General features: G+C 35.1%; 2 protein-coding genes across 2 annotated transcripts; one reads left to right on the top strand and one right to left on the bottom strand.

Annotated features, from left to right (window-relative positions):
• Positions 1–3,991: 3,991 nt before the first annotated feature.
• LOC105221295 (GPN-loop GTPase 2) lies at positions 3,992–5,228 on the bottom strand. The gene has a single exon (XM_011198143.3). The coding sequence runs from the start codon at positions 4,954–4,956 to the stop codon at positions 4,039–4,041; it is 918 nt and encodes a 305-aa protein (XP_011196445.2). The 5' UTR covers positions 4,957–5,228; the 3' UTR covers positions 3,992–4,038.
• Positions 5,229–5,351: 123 nt separating this feature from the next.
• Positions 5,352–12,665, top strand: LOC105221289 (actin-interacting protein 1). Its single transcript, XM_011198130.3, has 8 exons — positions 5,352–5,576; positions 6,042–6,163; positions 7,388–7,478; positions 9,768–10,031; positions 10,093–10,691; positions 10,754–11,209; positions 11,905–12,055; positions 12,128–12,665. The coding sequence occupies exons 1-8, from the start codon at positions 5,543–5,545 to the stop codon at positions 12,235–12,237; spliced, it is 1,827 nt and encodes a 608-aa protein (XP_011196432.1). The 5' UTR covers positions 5,352–5,542; the 3' UTR covers positions 12,238–12,665.
• The last annotated feature ends 214 nt before the right edge of the window (positions 12,666–12,879 follow it).

Below are 12,879 nucleotides of genomic sequence, written 5' to 3'. Positions count from 1 at the left end.
AACAGGCCAAGTCGTTATGTCAACTCAACTATGCAGGTGCAGGAAAAGCCAAACGGAAGCAAACTCGCACGTACATACATATATACAGTACTATGGAAGTTTGTGTGTGTCTGTGTGTGTTTCTATGCACCTTTGTTTGCGCACCGGCGTATTTGTGGCATAAATAAGATTTTTTATAGTTGACATTTAGGCGCCTGAGCTTTTTATGGGTCTACGATGCATATATATATGGTGGCAAGTATGTGTTTATTAGATTAGTGCATTAAGGCTGCCATATAAGCATATAACTGCGCCTTCGCCCCCACAACACACCACTCATGCCACACTCTTATTCTGCTCTCCCCCACTTTCGTGCGCACTTTTCTTCATTGCCGTCGTCTTCTTCTACGACTTCGTTGTCGCTTCTAAGGAAATGTTATCGTCGTTAGTCATGCGTTGCAACAATTTGCTATTGTTATTGCTTATGAGTATTGTTGTTGTTTGCCGTAGTTTTTTTTGCTTGCTGTTTTGTTGTTGCATATCCTGTTGTTTACCAAGTTATTTGCAAAACCGCCAGCGGCTAAGTGCGAAATTTATGCTTTTAATTAATTTTCATTAATTATGTCATGAGTTGGCTAAAGCGGAAGTCTTTCTACAACTCAGCTGTGAGTTCAAGCAGCGCAAGTAAAAGCAATGCGTTTCAGCTTGTTTGGGTTCACAGTACTTTGCAGCGGTTCGGCTCGTTTATAAATTGCCGACTCTTGTTGAAGCGAGGTTTTGTTTTAAAATCTCTTTATAATCGTTAGTGCATGCAAATATTGGTTGTTGCGGTAGTTTGTGAGCTTATTAGCTCCCTAAATGAATTGAATCGTGGTGCTATAGATTGTTAATGGGTCATATGGTTGCAGCTTCTATTATAAAATCCGCTGGAAAACCGTTGAACATATAATTTTTGGCACAATTGAAAAGAGATCACTTCACAGCAGTTTGTGACAAAGTTTAAGTACAATCCGATACTGCATCGTTTGACGTAGCGTGGATCCACCGCTATAACCCAGAGTTCAATGCATAGTGGCAACTTTGCTCCTTAGAAAGTGAAGACTGTCACAAGCTACATCACAGAATTATTGGGTCAGTCCTTCTTTCGCCAAGACAACAATCCGAAGTTCTTTCTGCAACGTTTGACGAAGCATGTATCTACCGGTTCATTCCAGAGACCAAGGGATATTCGATACAGCGGACCTCACCCGGCAATTCAAATCCGAAGAAAACGAAAACTGTCCTATTCACCGGGAGGGTAATGATAACAATTCCACAAGGTGTGCTCTACATCAACTACTTGAAGAAGGATAAAATGGTCACAAGCGCCGAAGCGCCTACAGCGCCGAATTATTGCGTCGGTTCTTCTTCCACCAAGATAACAATCCAAAGGTCTTTCTCCAACATTACACTAATACATCCCAGAAACCAAGGAATAGCCGAAAAATTTGACTTCGTCCGGCGAACCAACTTGGAGAATACCAAAATTGTCTGATCGGGATGATAATGATATCCGCAGGGTATGGTCTACATCAACAAATGGAGGACAAAATAATCACAAGCTCCTAGCGCCAAATTATTGGGTGGTCCATTTTCCACCAAGATAACAATCCAAAGGTCTTTCTGCAACGTTACACCGATACATCCCAGAGACCAAGGAATAGCCGAAAAATTGGACTTCGTCCAGCAAACCAACTTGGAGAATACCAAAACTGTCTGATCGGAAAGATAATGACTCCATTTCCACTGGGTATTGATCTACATAAACTACTTGGAGGACAAAATAATCACAAGCTTCTACACCGCCGAATTATTGCGTCGGTTGTTCTTCCGCCATGACAACACATGGGCAGACAGCTCCACCGTTACCACGAGCAAATTGGTCGAATTAGACTACAAGATAACAATACTGCAGGTTGGATGAGTCCACTTTGTTCTCCAGATTTGTTCTCATGCGACTTCTTATCTTTTGAAAACTTGAAGAAGTTTCTCGCCGGAAAGGTTATCAGTGTCAGGGGAAGGCCTCCTTTTCAAACCTCCACATAACATATTTTGCTGATGGATAAACGAAGTTTGAGCATTACGGAGTTAAGTTCTTTGAGTAAAAGAAGGCTTTGTTGGTAAATTGATCCAAGTTTAATTTGTTTTTCGTTTTTCGTTCTGAAAATCGTGTATTCAGATTCCGACTAGATCCAAATTCACAAATTTGAGATATCCCATATTTTTTGTGACCCGTTAAGAATTCACAAAAATCGTTCAGCCGCTTGAATGTGGCTTTAAGCTCTCAGTTCAACGATAACAACAAGCCTCACACTATAAATAGAAGGAGAGCTAAGCGCCAAACACTTTCTTGGAACAACATCATGCTTCCTAACCTCACTTTTATTTTTTTTTATTAAAATGTGAGGTATTTTTGCTATAACTTCGTAAATTCCACAAGTTTTTAACACGCTGCTTTAATTTTTAACTCTTCACAGTTAACAAAAAACATTGCATATTTCCAGGCGCACACTTTGCGCCAACAAAATACCTTAACGTGTCAGTGTTTATTTCACTAAGTGCAACAAACTGCATTTGCATAATACACGCACACAAACGTATACATACACACATATACAAATATAAATATATATATATATATATGCTGTGAATGTAGAAAAAAGCACAAACATGTATGTAAGTATGTAGCCTGCTTGCGGCCGCTTGTAATGTTATGCAATTAAGAAATGTTGCCATTTTATTCGTTGAGTTGTTCAACTTTTATTTGCCACTTAAATAATATTTATGCACTTTACTCCACACAACAACAACAATGTGTAACGCCCCTTGCTACATACATATAGACATTATTGCTGTTGTTGTTGTTGTATTTGTATTTGTAATACATTTAAATATCGGCTTTAATGCAATGAATGTGAATCAAACAGGCGACAGGTGGATAAACTTGATACATATGTATATGCAGTCGGCAGGTGGAGTTGAATGTGCAACAAGGATTTAATAACCATATTGCGTGATTGAAGCCATTTATATGCACAAACACATACACACACACACACATGCGCGCATGCAGGCGCCGACAGTTGTTCATAAATATGCATTGTGAAAGACAGCTTAAGTCACTGTCAGGTGCAGAGATTCAGCGACGACGACAAGTCGCTATGAAGGGTTTCAACTTGCCATGTTTGTGCTTTTGTATGCATATATATAAATATGTTAATATGTGTTTGTGTGTGCTTTTATGCACGTCATTGGCCACTTCCTTTGTTAAAGGCAGCAACGAGTCATATTGCCCATTTTATTGTTATTATGACGCTGGTGGTGCTTGATTTTACAAATGATAATGCGCGCCGGCAAAACAAAGTGCAAGCGTTGGCAATGGCGTGTGGCTTAAAAGTCTCAACTTCGCTTGACGGTTAGGTGCATGCAAGTCACAACTCGTTGAAAGGTGTGTTTTGCTGCAAGGCTACATATTGAATATTTAAACGTGTTTGTATGTAAATTGGATTTACTGCAACTCAAGACATAGAGCTACTCAAATGAACGTACTACGTTCCACTCCCTACTGACGCTTTTATGCAGAAAGACACTTGGTTTGTTTTTTGTTAAAACTTAGTGAAAACTCGCCCATGTTTATGTGTCCACATGGAGCATGTTTACATTGTATGTCTTGTATTCACTTGCAGCTTGTCTTTCTGTCGTGCTTGGGCTTGATTACATTTAATGGTTGTGTTTTCCTGTTTATTATGTTGCAACGAATGTTAAACGGTTTTTGATTGGAAGGCGCGCTGACAAATTTAAAAACAAATTTTCCATTTTAAAACTAAATTATGTAAAACACGAACTGACACCACTACGTCGAACAATTGGCAAGCACACAAAATGTGTAAATACACACATATTTATATTAAAATTTGCATTATTGTTATATACAATATTACACGCACGTTTTACTTGTATAAAAAAGCGTAAATATATTTATATTATTATTTTATTGTGATTTTGAACATCACTTCCACCTCATGTAACATACGGATCAATATCATGCGCTTGCCGCATCGACTCTGCCTCTGCGCCAACTGCACATGCCATCAAAGAATTAACCGCCGTCTCTTCACCCGCTTTATATATATAACCATTAGCCTTATCGATGTGATTCCGTAAACGCAGCATACTCGCTGTGCTGCGCGCATTGAGCAGTTGAAAGGAGACCAATGCGTAATCCTCCACCATCGAACAGATTGCTTCGTTCAATTTGCGATATTTCTTCATTGTTGGCGTGTCATCAAGTGATTCCAATAAATACTTCAAATCCAACACATCTGTGTAGTAATCTAAATTGAATTGCAGTTTTGATTCATGTTTACGCAGGAGATCTGCTTTGGAGAGCACATTCACATGCGGTAAACCCATACGCAGCATCATGTTTAAGGCAAGCAGCAGTGTTGAAACGAATTTTGTGGGCTCCGAACAATAATGTGAGTCGATAAGATTTACCGTAACCAAATGGTAGCCTTCCTTTTGCAGACGCTCGAAGATGCTAGCCATAGCTGTGTGATGTGTGTATAACTCGACTTGTCCCGGGCAGTCGAATAGAAAATAATTACATGTTGCAGCTGCTTTGCGCAACTCTGGCAAAAACCAATCTTCGAGATGTGCTTCCAAAAACTCTGCACAGTACATTAGTGAACCATTTGGCCCCAGATGATATTGGTCCATAACATCCTCCACTGTGATAAGTTGCATGACATCGATTATTGGTTTATATTCCATATTCTCATTCGCTGGATCGAGATTCACAACGCCGACATCACGTCCAAGCTCTTTATAGAAGTTGTAAGCGTGATGACAATATGTCGTTTTACCAGAACCAGGTGGGCCAATAATCAGTTGTCCATAACGTGGATTGACGAATTTCACAGCTGGTGTTTGCAGCATTTTTAGTTAAAATATTTGTGCGAAAAATTAGCTTGCAAATAGTTTGTTGACTATTTTATAAACAAATCGTTGTGTCAAAAACAGCTGACCGTCCATTTCCAATAGGAAGTCTTCCGAAAGTAAGTTTGGTTGAAGAAACGATTGGAAATTAATGTTGTGGAAAATATTTGTTTTTAAATCAAAATAATTAAATTAAAAGGATTAATGACAATACAAAAAGTTTACAAAATCATATTTGACTAATAATAATTGTCCAAATTTCAATTTTATGCAACGGTATATCAGCGCCATCTGTCGTCAAGTAGTTACACCAAAGTAAAATACTTCATTGGCTCTTTTTATCGTTTTTTGTTGAGAGTTCTTGTCAGGCAACTCTGCTCAACGTAGAATTCAATCAGTCTTCGGCAACACTGCACTGTGGCAAGGCAAACAATTTTATTAACTTTTGTTCGGTCTGATTTTGGTGGTGTCAATTCTTTTATAGAAAAATAGTAGCTTAAAAATATAGTTTTTCTATCAGAAAGCAGTTTTATTTTTTATAAAGTGCTTTAAATTAACCGAAGTTTTGTGTTTTGAAAGTTCAACAATGGCACAACCTCAAAAGCCAGCGTATCAAAATAGTGAGTTGGCCGGTTACATTTTGCTGAAGAAAAAAAAACACAATGCAGAAAAAAAAGTATGAGTCAGTGGGCGCTATCGGTTACGGAGGGGCTATGACGGCGACAACAACATATTCCATTGAAGCACTATATGTGCTTATATGGGCAAAAATTAAACTTATATACGCTAACGTACATAAAGCGGAAGCAACGAATTACAACAATTTGATTTGTAGAAGAGTAATAAATGGACATACATATAGCCGGCTTTTGCTACACTGATTTGTCTCCCCTCGCTATCCTTCAGCGACAAATAAGCAAAAAAAAATATTTATCTGTATGTGTGTGATTGTTTTGTACATTTATGAAACTGCCACTTCCTGTTGAGCGCCCACTGTACATACGGATTAATTATACTACAAATGTTCGCATAAATAGATAAAAAAAACGGTGTTTAATTTATTTCATTGTGTTTTTCAAATTCAGAATTCATATATGCCACCTTGCCACGCACCCAACGCGGCCAACCTATTGTATTGGGTGGTGATCCTAAAGGTAAGAATTTCCTCTACACTAATGGAAATTCTGTGATTATTAGAAATATTGAGGTGAGTTAACGTTAATTATATTTATTATTCGAAAATTTATTAGAGTAAACATAATGTTAGTATATCTTTTACGTATTATAATTTAGTAATATAGTAAATATTTATTTCATTCAATATCTGTCTTTTAACAACAACTACATTTATGGTATCATTTCCATTATGTGCATACGGTTGTTTCGGCACAAGCTTTGTATCATCTCAAATTTAGTGTTCCTCCTTGCGCCTATGTGCTTAATGTTTATTTTTGGTTTCTGGCAGCTGCATTCAAATGAAAATTTATTAAACGCTTCGCTGCCAAGCTGAAAGTCGTTCCAACATTTATTCCAATGGTGTTCCCGTTTTCATTTGTTTGTTTCATCTATTTTTAACAAATTATCTTCATCTGCAGTAAGGCTATAAGTAAGAATACCAACAAGCAACTCAAAGTAAAACAAAAGCATTTTTTGGGAATACAGTATATACTTAAGAGAATACATACAATATACAAACATATGTATGTGTATAAATAGATGTTATTTCAATAAATCCCACGCACAAATGTAGACAAATGTTCACAACTAGACGCTTAAAAATTTATTTTACGAATAATATTTTTTTTTGATTTTTTTTTTCTATGTAAATAAGTGATAATATAGAAAAGGGTAAAATGTATACTTTATAATATGAAAGCATAATAAAAAAATATACTTTTTTTTATTTTATACTCAATTATATGCACATCTTTTATATATGTGTGTGTCTATATACAAAATTAGTAAATATTTAATGAAATTTAATAAATAAGCTATAAAATTATGAAATTTTCTGTCATAATACATTTTTTGTAATAATTAGAATTTTTTCCTTCTACTTTCATGCCTTCCTTCCAATTCCTACACACCGGCTGTTACCGTTTTGCCAAAAATTATATACAACAACGTACACATTGTCATCGCCAATTTTTCAACGTTAATTTTATTTGCGCCGATTTGCTACTCTACTACAACACATACACACATATTTTGGCCTAAAATAAAAATGAATTGTGTGGATGGTTGCTTCATACAAACAACAACAACCGAATGCTGTATATACACCAAAAAATTGCCGGTCCATTTGTCCAATTCTATCAACCAACAAATTTTCCACTGACAATAACATTTGTTGTTGTTGTTATTTGATTTTATTTTTGTGCGCTTTCTTTTGACTCGTACAACGGCTACATGCACTGATTGTCGCCGACAGAATCCAGCCATCGCTGATGTCTACACGGAGCATTCATGCGCCGTCAATGTAGCCAAATATTCGCCAAGTGGCTTCTACATTGCATCAGGCGGTAAGTAGCTACCACATACAGTTAAATTTATAAGCACACATTGCTGTCGGAGATTTTCGTTGCGTTAGTGTAATATGGTTTATAATGTGTGTGTAAATTTGTGTTAGCTTAGTGCACATTTTATGTATGCGCGCTATAAATAACCAACAAATACCATTTGTTTTGAAAGCATCACAGCTGCATTAATCATTGCACAGAAATAACAAAAATCAGATTATAAATGTTGTCAGTAAATATCCAGTTTTATTATTACAGAACGCGTTGTCATTTGTTTTTTTGTTTTTTGTTTTACAAGTTATGTTTTTTACTCTGCTTTGGCAGCTGTTACATGGGCAGCGCATAATTAACTTGCCACTGCGTTTAGTTAACACCTTATTTGGGTTATACTGCCGGTATTTTCAACTTATAATTATAATTTGTACACTAAAATCACCGAATGACTCACGCTCGTATCGATAAATGTAAATATTGATAAAAGTCAGGTAACGGTATAATCATTTTTTGTTGTGCTTTATGAATTTGATTATTCATTTATGAGACTAGAAAACGTATACAGTGGTAAATAAAGCATGAATGATAATGCAATAAAGATAAAAAATGAAAAATATAATTTTATAAAATAAAAAAAAAATAATAAAAATAATTTTCATTTGAAACTGTAAACTCCACATTTTGAACATTTATTATTAATTTATTCTAAAAATCAATTCAATGATTCAGCGCGTTAACTGCTTATATTATAAAATTTAACGGTTACTTATGAATTGTGTGTATATGGTTCGCAGTTTTTTGTGATTTTTAATCTTAATTTGCTTTGTTGCCGCAATCGTTACGCTCTCTTAAGCACATTTGCTACTTTTGTTTATATATTTTTTTCAACGCCTAATCATTAACAAGTCAGCCTTTCTCTTTTTCAATTTTTGTGAAAAATAATCAGTATTTGTTTGCTACAGTTTTACAAATGATTATACATCAAATTTAGTGAATGCATTGTGGTGGTTATTGCTATAATAATCTCTTTTGTGCTTTTTAAATACTACCCATATTGTGCATTTATTTGGGGGCGTCCTACAAGTATTTTTTTTTTTTAAACTGTATGCTTGTCTCCACCACTGCTGGGTATTATCGTATCAACTGGCAATTTAATTGCATTTCTTTTATATTTCCATCCGAAGAACTTGCATTGCTATGCTTAACCCGCATTAAAACGCTTGCATTCATAAAGCACAGTTAGTGTCTGTATATGTAGTATGTAATAGTCGACGCACTGGCACTTAGACGTCGCCGTTTTGAATGCATAGAAACAACAGCCACCATTCTTTAGCTGATGATGCTTTCGATTGACTGCTTTATCTGACTTTGTTGTTGTACGTGAACTGTGCTGGTTTTTTTTTATTTATTTTTATGTTTTCTATAAATTTTTTTATATCTTTTGTATGAATGAGTCATTGATGCGCGTCTCAGCGGTTTGTTGTACCTTTCGTGTTTTATTTATTTATCCACTTTCTATATTTTTTTCCCCCAAAGGTTTAATATGCGCTCAACCATTCAACAAAGCTTTTATTACCCATTTTCATTCATAATTTACTTTTTATTGCAATTTTACAGTTAAGTATTTAGTTAACGTTTTTGTTAAACATAGTTGAGATTAAGAGCAACGGTAAACAGTACGGTGGTAGTTAGGAGTGCACTTGAATACATACATATGTAGTTGGCTGGATTTGTATGTAGTCATCTCGTGCATACATATTTACAAATGCTGGCGGTTTAATTGCTGATTAATTGCATTCTCAAAGTTAATGAACTTGGACAATTTGTGTGAATGGTATACAGATGTATTTCCGCTACTATACTTTACTAGAAATAAGCTCTGATTTCTCATTTAGAAACTTTAGGTTTTCCCGGAATTGCATTTCATGCATATTAGCCATGTATTTGGCTTCGTTTGATATCAAAACTATGTGAATATGCTTAATGCAAGATTAAAAGTTATAAATAAACGATAAAAAAATATTTTTGCATTTTCGATTTCTTTATGGCAGCGATAACGCAGTTATCAGTGACGCCGTTTACACACTGATAGCTAGATAACGAGCGTAACAAATAATGTTCAAACAAACAAGCATTTTTTAACAATTTAAAATGGCCAATATGAATGCTGAAGACCCATTTTTAAACATTTTTAATGTTTCTCCTCACATTTTCCGATAAATAATTTTTCCTCACTTCCTTTCCACATTTTCACATTCACATTTTCTAATTAATAATTTAACCTCACTTCCTTTCCAGACGCCTCCGGCAAGATACGCATTTGGGACACGGTGAACAAGGAGCACATATTGAAATGTGAATACCAACCAATTGGTGGTCCTATTAAGGATATCGCCTGGTCGCAAGACAATCAACGTATTGTTATTGTGGGCGAGGGACGTGAACGTTTCGGACATGTTTTCATGACCGAAACTGGCACTTCGGTGGGTGAGATTAGTGGACAATCGAAACCGATTAATTCTTGCGATTTTCGTCCAGCACGTCCCTTCCGTATTGTAACTGGTAAGGAAAATAGTTTTATTTTTTCTTTTATAAAATATTTAATAACTTATTATACACACAGGCAGCGAAGACAACACCATTGGCATCTTCGAGGGTCCACCATTCAAATTCAAAATGACCAAACAGGAGCATTCGCGTTTCGTGCAGGCTGTACGTTATTCACCTAACGGTAAATATTTCGCCTCGGCCGGTTTCGATGGCAAAGTCTTTCTGTACGATGGCGCCAGCTCGGATTTGATTGGCGAATTCGGTAGTCCTGCTCACAAGGGTGGTGTTTATGCTGTGGCATGGAAGCCGGATAGCACACAATTGCTTACCTGCTCCGGTGATAAGACTTGTCGCTTGTGGAATGTGGAAACACGTGAATTGGTCACTGAATTTATTATGGGCACCACCGTTGATGATCAGCAGGTCTCTTGCTTATGGCAAGGCGAACATTTGCTCACCGTTTCGTTGTCCGGCAACATTAGCTATTTGAATGTGGAAGACCCCTCGAAGCCACTGCGTGTGATTAAGGGTCACAATAAGCCCATCACTGTGCTCGGTTTGAGCGATGATCGCAGCACCATCTATACGGGCAGTCACGATGGCGTCGTAACGAACTGGAATTCGGGTAGTGGTGTGAATGACCGCATTGGTGGCGCTGGACACGGCAACCAGGTAATATATAAGCGTTAGAAGTTATTTGCATAAAAATAAATCATCTTATTCATATTTGGCAGATCAACGGCATTGTCGCCTGGGGCGATTTCGTCTACACCTGCGGCATCGATGACAGCCTGCGTCAGATTAGTGTCGAAAGCAACAGCTACACTGACTTTGTTGTCAAACTCAATTGCCAACCACGCGGTTTGGCGATTTTCCGCAACGAAAACATAATAGCGCTCGCTTGCGTCAAAGAACTGACACTTGTACAGGACAATAAGAAAGTATTCTCTTTACCAATCAAGTATGAGGCAAGCTCAATCTCTGCCAATCCTGAGACATTGGATATTGCTGTGACCGGTGACGATCACAAAGTGCATGTGTACACATTGAAGGGCACATCGTTGGAGGAGAAAATCGAACTGCAGCATTTGGGACCGGTAACCGATTGCTCGTACTCGCCAGATAATAAGTATTTGGTCGCATGCGATGCGAATCGCAAAGTCATACTCTATGCCGTCGAGGGGTATAATGTGAGTGACTGAAATGAATGATTTTTTAATATATAATTTCATTTTTATTATTTTCATTTATTTATTTTTTTTTAATTTTATATTTTTTTTTTAATTAAATTATTATTTTTTAATTTAATTATTTTTTTTATTAATTTAATTTTTTTTTTAATAATTTATTTTTTTCTTTTAATACATTAATTTATTTTTTTTTAATAATCTTATTTATTTATTTATTCTTTATATTTTCATTTATTTTTCTTTTAATAATTTAATTTTTATTTAATAATTTTATTTTTTTAATAATTTCATTATTTTTGGTTTTTTAATAATTTTATTTATTTTTTTAATAATTTCATTTATTTTTTTTTATAATTTAATTTTTTTCTTTTAATAAATTTATTTTTTTTTTTAATAATTTAATTATTTTTTTAATAATGTCATTTACTTTTTTAATAATTTTATTTATTTATTTTTTTTTTTAATATTTTCATTTGTTTTTTTAATAATTTCATTTATTTTATTTTAATTATTTAATTTATTTTTTTTTTTATAATTTCGTTTATTTTTTTTTTAATTATTTCATTTATTTTTTTTAATTATTTCATTTATTTTTTTTTTTATAATTTCGTTTATTTTTTTTTTATAATTTCGTTTATTTTTTTTTTTAATTATTTCATTTATTATTTTTTTAATAATTTCATTTTTTTTCCTAGCTTGCGCACAACAAGGAATGGGGCTTCCACAATGCGCGTGTCAATACTGTCGCTTGGTCACCAAATTCGCTTTTGGTTGCCAGTGGTTCGCTGGATACAACCATTATTATTTGGTCTGTGGCCAATCCGGCCAAGCACACCATCATTAAAAGTGAGCATAACCTCTCTTCATTGTTATAAGCTAAATTTAATATGTTTATTTATTTATTTTTTTTTTGTTTAGATGCCCATCCACAATCGCAGATTACACGCTTAGTATGGTTGGACAACAACACTGTGATCTCAACTGGTCAAGATTGCAATACCAAAGTATGGGAAGTTGAGACTATTTAAGTTGAAAACTTTAAAATAAAGCGGAGAGGAAGAGAGGGAGAAAACGCAACGACTACATTAATAGCTTATGACTAACCGCACTTTAGCCGCCGTTTGCTTTCCGTATGATATTTTTCAAAAATGTTATACTGTAGCAGTAGCAATACGTTGGTTGGCTCCAAAGATATTTCTATGCATTTTTCTACACAAAACAAAAACACAGCGTTGCTAAATAGTACTACTGTCGTCGGTCCTGCATTGCCCCCACCGACACACCGACCTACGCCAATCTGTATTCAAATACGCCCAACTGCAGTCTAAACTAACAAATCGCTGATTTTATCAGCTGCCAAAAAAATGAGTCTAAATTTTGCCTAATCTAATTAAGTTCTATAGTGACAGCCTATTTTTTTGTATTGCTAAATGCAGTATATTTAACAAGCTTTCTTTCTATATAATTGTATTTGTTTGTACAACAAGTTATTATGTACTTTATTTTCGGACAAACAGCAACTTGCCCACGTACTTTGTATGATTGGTAGTCAATCATTTACCACACAATTCTCTTCAAAAATTATAAAATTTACATTAACGTCGTGTAGGAATAAATGTGTAAAATTTCATTTATATAACAACTTTGTACTACATATAAAACTATTTATT

This window comes from Zeugodacus cucurbitae, chromosome 4, assembly GCF_028554725.1.
Source record: "Zeugodacus cucurbitae isolate PBARC_wt_2022May chromosome 4, idZeuCucr1.2, whole genome shotgun sequence".
Lineage (NCBI taxonomy): Eukaryota > Metazoa > Arthropoda > Insecta > Diptera > Tephritidae > Zeugodacus > Zeugodacus cucurbitae.
Note: the sequence above shows the minus strand (reverse complement) of the source record. Positions and strands in the feature narration are given on the sequence as shown.

Bases quoted from the DNA above. Each gene is read 5' to 3' on its own strand.
- LOC105221289 (XM_011198130.3), top strand. From the start codon at position 5,543: ATGGCACAACCTCAAAAGCCAGCGTATCAAAATA. The intron at 6,164-7,387 runs GTGAGTTAACGT...TGTCGCCGACAG, and splicing joins TGATTATTAGAAATATTGAG to AATCCAGCCATCGCTGATGT. The intron at 12,056-12,127 runs GTGAGCATAACC...TTTTTTGTTTAG, and splicing joins CAAGCACACCATCATTAAAA to ATGCCCATCCACAATCGCAG.
- LOC105221295 (XM_011198143.3), bottom strand. From the start codon at position 4,956: ATGCTGCAAACACCAGCTGTGAAATTCGTCAATCCACGTTATGGACAA.